Source organism: Pezoporus wallicus, unplaced genomic scaffold, assembly GCF_028554395.1.
Source record: "Pezoporus wallicus isolate ANWC-B61680 ecotype Strahan unplaced genomic scaffold, APGP_CSIRO_Pwel_v1 contig_5542, whole genome shotgun sequence".
NCBI lineage: Eukaryota > Metazoa > Chordata > Aves > Psittaciformes > Psittacidae > Pezoporus > Pezoporus wallicus.
In genome coordinates, this window is record NW_026640165.1 from 3,263,516 (window position 1) to 3,279,090 (window position 15,575).

Genomic DNA, 15,575 nt, shown 5'->3' on the forward strand with positions numbered 1-15,575 from the left:
TGTGCTGGCCCCATCCCTGCATGCATTTAGCAGTGAGCCTTGCCACAAAAACAAGCAAGGACCCCTTTTAACATGCACCATAAATCTCTGAGTTAAACATAATGGGCCAGTGAGCATGCAGGCTTCTGCTGAGAGCCTGTGTCAGGAAAGAGATGTCCTTCATGGGAATCTCACCCAGGTTTCCAGCTGTGGGCAGCCCAGGAATGGCAAAGAGGAGCTGCCTGGGCCATTGCCCAGCCCTGCTGGACTTGCCACTGACTGCTTTTACGTGACCAGGAACTGATGAAGATGCTGTGCCCCAGCTGCCCATCCCTTTGGTGAAGGCGACAGCACCCTCTTGATCAAAAAGGTGTCCCAGAGGCTTCCTTTGCTGTTAGTAATTTCTGCAGAGTCCACAGTGATCCTTAGATGAAAAAGTATTTTATATAAGTACATCTTGTAATGATCTGAAGCCATAGTTCTCTGGGAGTATAAAACAAACCCAAAGAGAATTTTGCCAGTGATACCTCTTACTCTGAATATCCAAAACTAATACTTGTTTTCAGGAATTCATGACATAAAATGGGCACAACATTAAAAGGAGAGAAAGTAAACATCACCATCGACTGCTGCGCTTTTCAAATGCAATATGTACTGCCCAATAGCCAATGGAAGACTTATTACCCATGGCTAATTGCGAAGAATAGGTTGTATGGGTTCCTTATATGTTTAGATATTAAGTCAGCTCATGAGACAACATCGGGGGTTCATTGCATTTTGGCATGGGTAGAGTGGTCATATGGGGAAACTTCAAAGCACTGAGGGTAAGATTTATGAGAAGCTATGTCTCACAGTACATAGCTGAGTGGTGCAGATCATAAAAGGAGAAAATGATAGGCTTTTCTAGCCTTTGCACCAATCATGCTCTGAAAAACCTTCACAGCAGTGAAGCGCAGCTTCTGCACCATCCACTGCACCGCTTATGTGGTCCCTGCCAGCTCCCTGAATGCTGTGAGCCTGAGGGGCCTGGAAGGAGCCACAGGCTGGGAGGAAACAGAGGTGACCATCTCTACACAACTGCTGCCAGGCACGGGGACACCAACAGAGATGCCTGCTGGTTCAACAGAGGCAGATGAGGGCTTTCATGCTGATCATAGAATCATAGAACAGTTAGGGTTGGAAAGGACCTTAAGATTATCTAGTTCCAACCCCTCTGCCATGGGCAGGGACACCTCACACTAAACCATGTCACCCAAGGCTCTGTCCAACCTGGCCTTGAACACCGCCAGGGATGGAGCATTCACAACTTCCCTGGGCAACCCATTCCAGTACCTCACCACCCTTACAGTAAAGAACTTCTTCCTTATATCCAATCTAAACTTCCCCTGTTTAAGTTTTAACCCGTTACCCCTTGTCCTGTCACTACAGTCCCTAATGAAGAGTCCATCTGCAGCATCCTTACAGCCCCCTTTCAGATACTGGAAGGCTGCTAGGAGGTCTCCACGCAGCCTTCTCTTCTCCAGGCTGAACAGCCCCAACTTTCTTATATGGGAGATGCTTGAGAATGTCATGCTGAAGAGACAGAGAAAGTTGAAGATTGATGGAAAAGACTGTGCTGGGACATCTGCACCAGAACAAAACTAAGGAGTACTAATTTTAAGGAGGAATTTTATGAGCAAATAATCGTTTATCACTCAATCAGACATGAAAAAGTTATCTCAGGTCCACAACAATCAAAAGAAAATTGTGTTGCAGTTCTGAGGACCCACTTTCACTCCAAAGATCAAAATAAGAACACGGCACAGCACTACTGAAAGAGAATAAAATGTTCTAAACCTCCAGTGTTACACTGACCTTCACCAGGGTGCAACCACACTACCTACTTCAGCTTTCTCACAGTATTGCCATACAAAAACTGCAAGGAAAGGCAACCATGGATTCTCCTCTGAGGCACTGAGGAACAACAAAGATTACTAAAAGGCTGATAGCCAGCACTCTCCTTTGACTTTCCCTGCATCCAAAATCAGCAGAAAAACTTCCCAGAAAACTGTTAAGACTTTTTGCAAAGGGGAAGATAGACAGCTTTAAATTCTGAAGACAGTGCAAACCACCCAGCATGTGAATCACACTTAAACTCTTGAAACCAAACACTATTTTGTACAGTACTGGATCTTGCCTAGGCTGATTTCATCTCTTAAGTATATAAATACACCTGCAATCCAGTAGCATAACTTTGAAGACCTGGACTAAGGGACACTGTTAAAGCAGCAACAATACAAAACATTTTAGTACCTTCACTGCATTGCCCTAACATTTGAATGAGGTATCAGAGAGACGACCCACAAGGCTGCCCCATGCCATGGACAGTGTCTACATTCATGGGAGTGTTTGGGAACTAAAGAATTTCTTATGCAGCATTTTGTATTAAAGACAAACTTGGTCCCAGCTGTTTGAAGGTGCTGGCAAAGCCCCACAACCCTGAGGATAATCTTTATTCAGCCTTGCTTGCTGCCACAAAACCATGTAAGCTAAAGAAGGAGTTAAAGATGCAGCAAGGAACCTGAAGGAATCAAATTAAGATTTGCCGCACAGGATCTGGCTGTTAGGTACCTGTGATCCCATGACTCCAGTGGAGCTGCAGAAGTGTAACCGAGAGTGGAATTTCAGACCCTCTCACCCAAGATAAAACACTCATTACGGCCACCCTGGCTGCCAGACTTCTCCACTTGAAAGCTGAAATCCTCCCAAATAAAATCTCTCTGGCCTGAAAAATGAGTCGGGTATCAGACCAAGCTGGGAAATTGCTACCTGAAGAATGCATATAAGTAAAGATAATGTAGAAGCAAATCTTCACATTTACTGCTATAAGTTTGCAAGAGCCAAATGCTGAGAACTTATTAAGCAATATGAATAGAGACTTCTGGCATGATGTTGTGAAAACAGCAATAATTACCTTCTCACAACACAAGGTCAGAATTCACGTTAGATGTCAAGATTCCTCCTGTCAATATGGTATCACAAAAATAAACTGGGAAGAAAAAAGTATAACATGCAAAAGATCTCTAATTGCTGTATTTGATTACGAGAAGATTTACAACCACTTAAGATTTCTCCCCTCTCTGAAGTGAAATCCAAGGAGAGATGCAGAGGATATGGGAAATTCTCTGATGATCTTTTTCCCTAGAAATTGCTCCTTCCTAGGGTTTGCATAGAGAAGGAGGCACAGAGAATGCCATACACTAGGGAGAACTGTGGGAACATTAAATCTCTCCTTTATGTCAGCGGTTGTTTTGTTTGGCTTTTTGTTCTGTGCCAACTGAATTTCACTTTTTGGGAGCACAATGTAGAGGAGAATGGTCACAGTGGCTGCTGAGCAGGACTGTGGTCATTGAATGGTGGTGGGAGCCACGGGAGGCAATGGCAGGAGACACCCACTCATGGCAGGGCAGGAATCGTGGTAATTCACACCCATAAAAGCTGGTGGTTTATGCCACAGTGGCACACTCTATAGAAGGCACAAGGATCGGGCTGGAAGTACAGCTCGTTCAGGAACCACTGTGGCAACCATGCCTCCAAAACCAGTGTGGATGACGTGACGCATTTGGTCTTCAGGGATTTGCCCCTGTGGAGGACTGACAATTCTACCTCTGGCCAGGCCTTCACCAATAGTGAAGCTGCTTCTGCAGCACTCAAAGATACAAGAAATAAAGCTGGAAAAATGACACAGGCTTTCCAAAGTGTCCATTATGTTTGGTTGCTTAGTGTAAATTAAATCATTTAACCCTTTAGCCATGCACATAGCTCCCTGCCATCCATGGCACATTGTTCACTTCTCTATACTAATTTGTATACAAAGAAAGAAGTTAAAGGGGTTGCTATTCTGAAAAAACATGATTAAAAATATATGTCCTTCTTCACTCACCTCCTCACATCACAGGAAGCTAATACCAAATCACCCCAAACTAGCCAGTAATCAGGTTTCAGAAATATCTTGCAGAATCTCAGTTTACCTTTGTGCCCGTAACAGAAGATTCCTGAAGACAGAGAAACTTTCATCATGTATAAATGACTAATAATTACACCAAAACAAATGGAGGGCTTCAAAGTGGAATGGAAAAACAGGGGGGAAATTCCATCCGAATAAGATAGGATGTAATTATCTTCCACAGGAAATAAATGCTATATTTTTAACAGGTGACCAGTTGGATAGATCCAGTACAGGGCTACGATTGTGTACTGATTTGTCATCGAATTGCAGTGTATCTCCCCAAACAGATGACAGATCTTTGTATTTTCTTGTAATTATTTTTCTACGTAGGCTCTTAATTGAGAAATGGAAACATAAGAGCTCCCAGAGCAGGCTGCATTTCATTGACTGTTACCATTCATACTTCATCTTTTACAATGAATTCAAATATTCATGAGTACCTCATACTGGTATGTTACTACTGAGTTAATACCATGGTAACAATACCAGAATCTCCCAACTTTCAGCCTAGCAATTTTCTGTTCATGCTGATTTACAATAGCTGCATTCCATGAGCCAATACACAGTGCTGCTACTGAAACCAACCTATACTGTTTTAATATTAAATAGATATAAAATCTGGATCGTTGTAAACAATAAATACGTATATACAAGTGGAAAACAGTATTATGATTAACAGATATAAACTGAACTTGCAAATGGATATGAACATATTTAAAGTAAGGACAAAAATCGCTAAAATAACAGTTCTTGTAAGGGTTCAATAATGCATCTTCAAGAAGTATTTTTGGTAACAGATTACTTGTTGATAACATTTTCCACCTTGTTCTGTAATGGGGTTGAAAATCAACGAACTAATGACCACCAGATGTGAGTAAGTGTGTCAGGTTTGATGGAAAAAACCATTGTCATGCAACATGGAGCCTAAAGGCACTAATATAACATAAACCAATCACAGAGTAGGTACAAAATTTCTACTGCATTCATTCAGCAATAAACCAGAAATATGAAATAATATTTGTATTAATTTACAGGATAAAGGATTCCAGAGCATTTTTGATCATGGTTGGGTATGTTTTGCCCTGGACAACCTGACTGCAATCATGACCTGAACTGCCCTTCCACATAATAAAGTTCTCCACTGAACTGTAGTTAACTCTGAAACCGAATGATGGCACGGCTACAAGCAGTGCTCACACAGTGATCGATTCTGATTTAATATCCTGGCAGCAGGACATTTAATAAACATGTATGCACTGAAAATACAGTTACAGATCAAATATTTGCGTATGAATAATAAGATGCCTTTCCTCTAAATATGTACGGTGTCTGTTCTGACTACAACGTTAATTATTAAGTATGCTCATTAATTTTTAATATAAAATTTTTCTCTTTCATTTTGAAAGTATATTTAGCTTTTTTTTCTTGATGATTTCTAGCAAGAGACTTCTTGAAATATGATGTAGAAATGCATGCAATTCCAAAGCCTAAGACATGGATGAACGAACTCTATTTATATGCATATCTTTGCTTAATGAAACTTGCTACTTATGAGCATTCCTAGTTGCAGTATAATAGTACGTAAACATGTTAAATGAAATCAACTGGTCTTACAATCTATTTTGTGATGCCCAGTACTTCATGTATTTTATATCAGCCGTACGTAATGAATAAAGGACTTACTTAATCTGTTTCACTATGGAAGTCATTCATGAAAAGCCTGGCAGGAAAATCACTCCTCACTAAGGACCAAATATTCCAGCCGCCTCACAGCTCCATTCAGAGTTTCATAGGTCAGCTTGTCAGCATCTTCTTACGAAGGTTTTGCTGCCCTAAGCCCCCTCTAATCTCAGGGAGCATCTCCTGTCCCCCTTGCTGGGGAAAGCCCATTTCACTTGCTGCTGCCATGTCCCTGCTCACTGACTGCTGCCTCCTTCCACCACACTTAATTACAGCCCTGAGTCAAAAGCCCTAGAAAACGAAGGAAACCCCTTCTGTCTAGAGGCTGGACCCAACCCAGTAGGCATCCACATCATCCAGACTTCTTTTACATGGAGACTTAAATAATTCAATGTTTTATAACTTCAGCAGTGAGAGGCAGTGTTGGGAACAGCCCCCTCTGCTTCACCCCTCCTTTGCTGGGGTCACAGCAGACATTGCTGAGCCGTCAGTGTAAATTACAGGCGGCAGCACGTCAGTACAGAACGCTTCAGTGCGTGTGCAATCTCAAATACATAAATAATATCACTGACTTACTGAAGCACCAGAAAACATTCAGCTAATATTCCTTCCTAACTTCTCCGGAGTATTTGAGAAGCAGTACTTTGATCTTTATTAGCTCTCAAGTCCATGATGAGGCAAAGTACATTCCTCAGCAGGCTGCTGGAGCCAGGCCTGGAAGCAGCTACATCCTTCTGGAGTTTATCTGGACATTTACAAACTGGAGCTGACTTGCAGGGTTTCCCACACGTGTATTACTGCAGTTTCTTGGGACCATGAACCAGCCTCATGCTCTTGTGCACCACCACATGCTAAGGGGCCAGGAAGGCATTAACAAGCAAAACCATGAACCAGGGGAATGTGCCCCACCTTCTTCCTTCCAGACAGAGGAAATACGTTTGCATAAAGCATTGTGAGCAGAAATTCACACCATGCAAATTACTTCAGCAGCTGTGGTCCCCCTGCATGAGCTGGCGCAAGTCACCATTCCTACCACCATCAATGCACAGAGATAAGTGACTTACCCCAAGTGATGTGTGACACTCACAAGCCTTTTCCTGACTAGAAGGCAGCACCAGGAGTTTTTCTCCCTTTGACTAAGAATGTCAGCAATTTCAGCTTGACACAAAGCTGGCCTGGCTGATGGTCTAATGTATAAATCATGGGTCAAAGATAAGATAAACACATACCAGTGTAGTCCTCATAGCATTCACAAGTGTAGCCCCCTTCGCGGCTCCGGCACAGCCCGTTGCTTCCGCAAGGGTTGGAGTAGCAGAGGTCAATCTCTGTCTCGCAGTAGTCACCCGTGAAACCTGCAGGACACCGGCACCGCAGACCGTTGATGGGGTGGATGGGTCTGAACAGGACGGTGTTGGAGCTGATGAACGGGGCTGAGCTGTCAAACTTGAGGACAGAGACACACTTCATGTAGTTTTCACAGGGCTCACGCAAGCAGATGTTGTCATCGAAGGGCAGCACCCTCTGCGTGGAGATCATGGTCAGTAGGGTCCTGTTGAGGTAGATCTGCTCCTGCAGGTCCTCAGAGGGGAAGAACTTGTTTCGAATGCCACCAGGGAGCAAAGCAGAGAAGGTCACATTCAGGATATTGGAGCTGACATCTGTGTCATTCTGGATGTTGAAAACAAAGATGCCATCCTTGGCGGTGGAGAGCACTGTTGCCACCCCTTCCACAAACAGGGATAGGAGGGGAGAAAGGAACCTCTCCTGGGACATGTTCTCCAGCCTCACCGTGATGCTGTTGGTGAGCATGTCATCTGTGATGATGGTGACACGAAGGGTGCAGACTGCTGTGACACTGTGGACACCATCTGAAGGGAAGAAAGAAAGGTAACAGTCAGAGACAGTACAACAAAATTATCTTCTCGAGGCGTGGGCTCAGGCTTAAGGAGCCAAAATTAGGCACAGAGAATGGTGACGAAGGCTTGAGGTAAAAGCCACCTAAGGAAACGAGGGACTTGGCAGTCCTGAGGTAAAGGCTGGACTTGATCTTAAAGGTCTTTTCCTACCTAATTGATTCTATGATTCTATTTGAACACCTGAACTTTGTCATTCCTCACACCTAACTTCTTCAAAATACTTGGGGGGGGGAGGGGAGCGTCAAATTAAAAATGCTGTAGTGGAAAGCAGACATTTAAAAACTTTTACATTTTATCCTTCCTTTAAAGAATTTCTGATACAACTGTGGATGTTCTGCAATAAAACCTGTAAGTATATAAATATAGCGCTAACACCCAACACTGGACTGAGAGATGCCACTGTAAAATCTCAGTACACCCTGAGGCTTACAGTAGTGCTGTGAATGTACAAACTCTAGAGTGTTCTATGATTATGAAACATAATTATGACACAGTAAGTGTTATAATTAATCCAAATTCAAACGCGAGCAAGGAATGAGAAGTTGCATCATCACTGAAACCAAATCACTTAGTTTAATTCTGTCTCCTTGCTAACACTAAGGACTCATTAAAATACAGATTGCATTACAGAAAATATGATTAGTGTTACAGCAGCATCGAGAAAACCCAGAAGAGTCCAAAAGTGGCTTCTGACAGGAAATGTTGCTTCTCAAAGTTCTTGTACTGTAAATATACAACTAGAAATAGGGGTGAGTTCATCTCATGAGAGAGATGAACAGGTTTGAGTGGGCAATATCAGGCCCACTGTGTGGCTAAGAACTGATTTCAGCTCCCCCAGGTCCCAGCTCAGTGCCTTAGGCTTGGTCCAAAGTATCCCAGAAATAGTAATTTCAAAAGTAACCTAATACTAACATGTATTTCAATTAAACCATATGGTACATGCAGAAATGATTCTGCATCACATCGATGTAAAATCACAGCAGAAATTGCATTTGAATCAATCTAAACCCAGTGTGAGATCAAAATTCTAATACCATGGTAATTTGCCTAAGGTTTATTATCTCAAAGTGTAAGTTTCTGACCATTATGGTCTCTTATAAAAGGCCTTTCAAGAACAGAAAAATCAGAATGGCTCCTTTCCTATTCACTGTCACCACTACACCTCAAGTGCTGCTTTGTTTTAAAGCGAAATGTATTGTTGGAAGGTTTTTCCTCCAATACATAGTAGCAACGTAGTAAATTACAGTGGCATAACTAACCAAAAGGCTTCTGACTGTCTCCTCCTGATCAGGTTGCCTGTAAAAGCTCAGCTGTTGACTTTTTCCACTCTGAAGCAGCTTTCAGGCAAATAGGAAAACCCTTTCTCCCGCGTGCTACTTTACTGCTGCCTGGCTAAAACCAAACAGTCAGGAGAGGCTGTTACTTGGAGGGTTCTGTTTGATGTGCCCCTCACAGAACCTCATGCGCCAGCTTTTACTTTCTCCCAAGTGTGCAGAAATCTTCTATCTCCTCTTCCTCAGACTCATTCTAGGAATGTGTAGCTTCAGCCTTCAGCAAGACCCAAAGCAACCTTTAAACATGGTATGTAGCCAAAATCTTCAATGCAACCTCCTCCTCCTGCACTGCCTGTGGATTTCTGGCCAGCAGACAACACAGGATGTGCTGTATTTTCATAACTGACATCCTCAGACTAGTTTACCCACTTCTGTCAACTGCATGGCTCATTCCCCTGAAAGGCCAGCAGCAGAACAAACTATTCACTTTTTCTTTCCTAAAGCAATTGACATTTGCTTGTCTGTCCTATAGGGTGCCTGAACTATTTTGCTATTTGTTGCACAATACACTACAGAAGCTCCCTCATACCAGCAAGAACACTGGACAATGGGTCCTTTTCTGAAGAAAACACTATGATCTATAGCCCATGGTATGTATAGTAAGAAGACAAAATGCAATCCACTGTCTGACAACGCACTAGAGTCTACAAACTGTCATAATCAATATCAACTGTCACAATATGCAAGAGCTTCCCAGCATTCACAACAGCTATTCTGACACAGTTAATAAATCACTGCAAAAAGCCCGGTGTCAGATACCACACAGGCTCCTTGTTCCACAGGCAGCACAAAAGAAAACTGGGCACATATAGCTGCAAATTGAAGTGGTGTTTTAAAAGCCAATCCAGCTTTGTGCAGCCCTGTTGCAGAGCATTAAAATAAAAAGAGAGTAAAAAGGAGCTGAACATGTGTACTATGGGCAACAAAAGAGTGGCATGGCTATACAGCCGGCTGGACAAGCCCCTCTTTCATATCACCACCGAGTCTGAAAGCAGCATCATGGGATCTGATCATCTATTCATTCAGAATTTCGTGGAAAGTTGAAACAATCTGTGGTTTTATGGGACCAAATTAGTATCTATTCTACTCTCAACAGACAACGTTCACTTTGAGGGCTGGAACAGGCATAATAAAGGAAGTGGAAATTCTGTCCTCCTCTTTACTGGCAATTGAATGAAGTCCTAAATACACAATAATAATAAACGGGGTTTGAGAGTCACAAGTTTAATACTCCATGAAAGTTTCAAATATTTACTGCCAGAAAGATCAGAAAAATAGTATTAGGAAGCACTATATGATGGAGTGGCATTAATTTGTGGCTTCTCACTCTGACATGCCTACCATATGCAGCTCTCCAATATACACACACAACCAATCTGTTATTTTGCTGAAGTGGCTCTAGCAATATGATTTTTCCAAGGTCTTGTGATACAGCTATAAAAAGTCCCTCTCATGTTTTGGCAGATGCAAGATGTTTTCAGTAAGGAGTGTGAAACACCCTTTGAGTGGTGCTACAAGAGAAACTCTGGCTATGCTTTACTCGTGGAAGCAGATCTTCACACAGATGCTTACACACACATATGCAAGGCTTACCTCTCACTGAATCTCACAGGCACATCTACTTGGCTTTAGCAAACCTGATGGATTCAGGAGTCTTCCTGAAGGAGCTGTAAACACACAGGCCATGCTGGCAAGTGGGACATGTAGGCATCCTACTAAGGGTGGTTTGAGTGGACAGCCTGAATCTTATCAGCACAAGCCACTGCCACCTGGATAGCCTTAGTAAAGGGAAAAACAGGATGGACCAAGGAGGAAGACAGGATCTGACCTGTCCTTTTGTGGGATTGGCTCCTAAAGCACTTTACCAATGTTTTTGTCATTCCATCCTTGAGTTTGTTTTCCGTGAAGTGGGGATAATGGCACTTACATGTACACTGTGAAGTAGTGGGTGCAGACAATGAAATGATGAGATACTGGGATAATGAAGGCAACATAAATACCCCAGACAAACCACAAAAAGTTCTTTCAAAAGCTATTGCAGCCACGTTTATCAAAAACAAGCTGGAAAGATGAAAACAGAATACTCAGTGTCTCACACATCAGTGAATGGACAGAGGAGTCTGTCTGGACAGCTGGTGGCTGCAGAGGGGAAGAGGTGTTCATTACAAATGTAGTCCCTGCACACTGAGTTTATATCCTGACTAAAATATCATTTTATCTCTACTTTCTACAAAAGGCATCTCCAGAAGGTGGAAAACAAAGCAGACTGTTGTCTTTTGTGTCACTGTCATTGTTGAACAAGCTCCTTAAAAACAGAACTACTCATCTTCACCCTCCATCAAACTAATGAAAAGATTCAATAGCAACCACATACCCTGACACATTACAAAGAAAAGAGAAGACTTAAGGCTGAAAAAAAAGCCTGAACCTCTCTAAAATATACGAATTAAGAATTGATTAAATAGTTATTGTATCATGATTACCTTTATGACAAACCTAATCAAATGCAAGACTGTAATCTCAGCTTCCTATCTTCTGGCAGTCCATAAACCAAAGCATTTTATTATCTGGAAATGTAAACATAGCAAAGTCTAACTGAAATGAATATTTGGCAATGGCAGCATCTGGCCTGAAAGGTTCCTTTGTTTGTTTTTTAGATTGGCACAAATAAAATAATTAACACTATTTTGCCTTATTACATACAGAGGTCTTAGGGCTAATTTTGAAAGCTGCATATTTCATATAAACACTTTAGTATCACAGCTTTCTTTCATAGATATCCCAACCCAAATCCATTATAATTCTGCTTGATAATGCATCTGGGAGTAACGTGTCAGAGTTTATGACAGCCATGCAAAGTCCTGGGCTAGCAAAATGGAGAGTAAGGACATGCCACAGGTTCAAATAAACTCTTGCTCTCCCCAGCTCATGAGAAGCAGACATGCCCATGGATAGCAGCCATTGCTTGGCAACATGCCTTGTAATGATCAAACCTCCATCACCCATTGCTTCCAGCCATGTCTTTACATATGAGAGTTAATACACACCTAGTCCAGTACTAAGCTTTGATTTACTGATGAGGATGCTGTGCACTTAGTGTCCTCTCCACTGCTTGGGCGGCAGTAGCATGTAAGTAGCTCACAGACACTGAGACCACAGGCAATACTTGGCTGCCTGCGCAGACCTGGAACCCAAACCACGCTTCCCATTGAACAAACTGCAGTAAAAAGCAGATGTCCGTAACAGTGAGATTACAGCCCTGTGCTAAGCTTCAGTTGCCCCAGTAAGTCTGCAGGGCTGAGTCCCTTCCCTGCAGTGTGCTTCCACCACCACCGAAACAGATCTAACATGTGCAAAATATCAGTGTATTAATATCGTCCTCCCAAACCACTGCTGTAGGCATGACAAAGCTTCACTTCCATGAGTAGAAATAAGAGTCTATGAGCATCCATAAGAGAAAGTCTTTAAAAAGTTTTGTACATTATGGAAAAGCATAGTGCAAAAAAAAAAAATATCCTGAAAGAAAATAGCAGGGGGGAACCTAAGACAAGAAAATGGTAGGGGGAACCTAAGGAAGATGCTTTATGGAAACCACAGAAAACACTACCAGAAAGAAAAAGAAACATAGGCATTAAGTGTGAATTTACAGACCCTACCTCAGCGTCTTCCCAGTTAGTGAACACCCTCCCTGGAGAAGTGTTTCAGGGCAGAAACTGTGTACCTGACCCCACTCTGTGTGTGCCTTCAGGGCACCTTGGCAAAGAATGTGGGGGCCAGTGTTAGCCTTACCTCTCCACAAGGCCAGAGCAATGGGAATTGGCAAATGTCCCCTGTGCATCCCTAAGTAGTCACTGTTTTGTGGTAGGTATAGATGAAAGTACAATTGTCTCTTTTGCTAGAGAAAAGTGATACTAAATGGTGCAATAACAGAAAAGTAACATCCATGAGCCATCCAGAGGGACCTTGACACACTTGTGAGGTGGGCTGATGCCAACCTCATGAAGTTGAACCATGCCAAGTGCAAGGTCCTACACCTGGGTCGGAGCAATCCCAGGCACAGCTACAGGTTGGGCAGAGAAGAGATTCAGAGCAGCCCTGTGGAGAAGGACTTGGGGGTGTTGGTTGATGAGAAAATGATCATGAGGCGGCTTCAGTGTGCGCTCGCAGCCCAGAAAGCCAACCGTATCCTGGGCTGCATCAAAAGGAGCGTGACCAGCAGGTCGAAGGAGGTGATCCTGCCCCTCTACTCTGCTCTCGTGAGACCTCACCTGGAGTATTGTGTGCAGTTCTGGTGTCCTCAACATAAAAAGGACATGGAACTGTTGGAACAAGTCCAGAGGAGGGCCATGAGGATGATGAAGGGCCTGGAGCACCTCCCGTATGAAGACAGACTGAGAAAGTTGGGGGTGCTCAGAAGAGAAGGCTGCGTGGAGACCTCATAGCAGCCTTCCAGTATCTGAAGGGGGCCTATAAGGATTCTGGGGAGGGACTCTTCATTAGGGACTGCAGTGACAGGACAAGGGGTAATGGGTTAAAACTTAAACAGGGGAAGTTTAGATTGGATATAAGGAGGAAGTTCTTTCCTGTTAGGGTGGTGAGGCACTGGAATGGGTTGCCCAGGGAGGTTGTGAATGCCCCACCCCTGGCAGTCTTCAAGGCCAGGTTGAACAGAGCCTTGGGTGACATGGTTTAGGGTGAGGTGTCCCTGCCCATAGCAGGGGGGTTGGAACTAGATGATCTTAAGGTCCTTTCCAACCCTAACTATTCTATGATTCCTCTCTGGAAAAACATAACAGTATTTTCTATAAAATCCTATCATTTCTTAGACAAGCAGCAACTGATCCCGTCAAAGCCTCCCTTTCCTTGGGATCAGAATGCCACTGATGAGCAACTCTTTCTTTATATAAAGTTGGATGAATGGAATGACTCCCCTTGGCCATGTGAAGCTTGTGCTATTAATTTTGTTCCATCATTTCAGGCTGCCCGTCTCAGCCCCATGCATTTGGGAGCACTGACTGCCAACACAGGCCATGGGCTTTGGAACAGATATACAAAAATAATCTTCTATTATTCACACAGTGCCAGAGGTTCACGGTGGAACCACTGCTCTGAAGAACACTGAAGCCCAGGTCTGCTCCAAAGTCCATTACATCAACAGGAAGATTCCCATTGACTTCAGTGGGCTTCACTCCCAGCCGAAACTGAGCCTAGAGCCTAACTTGCTTGCCAGTGCACTTGCACAAGCTCCACTCCCGACCCAGAAGCCCCAGACAACAGCTAGAGTCTGTTTTTACAGCACTGGCCAATGCTGCCCAGCATCCTTCAAAGAAAAGAGTTGGGAAGGGTCACAGGAAGGGGGAAGATAAAGACATGTTACCTGGTGCTATGGGGGATTTCAGATCACAGGTGAGGTAAAACAGAAAGCAGCTGAGCTGTGTGGTGTATGAAGCACACCAGCAATGGAGGATCTGTCCTGAAAAGAAGCTCTCTGGGATTAACCAGCCCAGGGGTGGAAGATTGCTGGAGGACAGGTAATGGTCCATGCTGACAGAGTGAGTGCCTGTGTATGACTGTACCAGCAACCAGTTCTCCCTAAACCAGCATTAACCACACTGCCTCCAGCACCATCCTGCTGCCACTGCAGCAGCTCAGGGCCTCCAAGGGTCTGCCCCAGCTCCCCCCCCAGACACGGGGTATGTAGTAGGGTTGTGGCTATGCCAGCTTGTGCCCCGACACTGCACTGCTGCATGGCTGCATTAGCCACATCCGCACTTGTGAAATGATGTCAGGATCAGTGCAAGCAAAGGATCGCAACAAGCCTGTGCAGACACTTCCAGGGAAAGCCACCTCTAATGCTCACAGGCTGCAGACACACTTAAAAACACTTTCAAGTGCTTTTGCAAGTCAAACTTTCATTTATTTCCTTTTACAAGATGAGTCATCTCTTCATCCTGACAGAGATGGGTTTCTGACACTTGTGGAAGGTGGGCAGTGGGACCTGGGCTTGAAACTTAGGGCAGCTCTCACTCCAGGGTCCCCTTGGCAGCCATAGCAGTACCAGCTAACCCAGACAGCTAAACACAAGCTGTGGGAGGAGAAACTGTGCATAAAGCAACTGTGAATTCCCAGCACGTAGAAGAGAAAAAAACCAAACTAATGTTGGCATCATTATCTTCAATGTAGCCTGTGCTGTTCAGGATTATTTACTTTGTACACAACACTGAAGAGAAAATAAAAATACTTTGATTTACAGCTTGAATAGGGGATTAGGAACAAACTGATGCCAACTGGATTACTCAACACGGTACAAGACTGCCATTAGCTCTTCTGAAACCAGCACCTGCAAGCTGGGAATTTTGAAATGTTAATTGGGTTGATAACACTAATCTGGGGGAATGTTTCCGGAGGGTGGGAAGTAAGGCACATGGGATCTGCTGGCAGGAATAAACACTCCTGCATGCTGACTGCAGCGAGGCTGGAAGTACTCCTCGCTTCCCTGAACACCCTCTCACACCATCACTTCTTGCTGCTCAGGTACCTGGTGCACATGGGTTGTAACTGCTGTGGGGGATGAGATGCAGGCAGGGGAAACTGTCAGGGATGCAACAGTGACAAGGCAGCAAGGAAACAAGTCCATGTCCTGAGTGGAAAGCACAAGTATAAAGGATGAAGGATACT

At 43.7% G+C, this 15,575-nt stretch overlaps 1 protein-coding gene across 6 annotated transcripts in view; it reads right to left on the reverse strand.

The window, feature by feature from the left end:
• The window catches only part of CELSR1 (cadherin EGF LAG seven-pass G-type receptor 1), a 163,952-nt gene that overhangs the window by 87,647 nt on the left and 60,730 nt on the right, over positions 1–15,575 (reverse strand). For all 6 annotated transcript variants that reach the window (XM_057417818.1, XM_057417817.1, XM_057417816.1 and 3 more), the window contains exon 2: positions 6,877–7,515. In XM_057417818.1, coding sequence (XP_057273801.1) covers positions 6,877–7,515 — 639 coding nt within the window. The remainder of the gene's footprint in view (positions 1–6,876; positions 7,516–15,575) is intronic.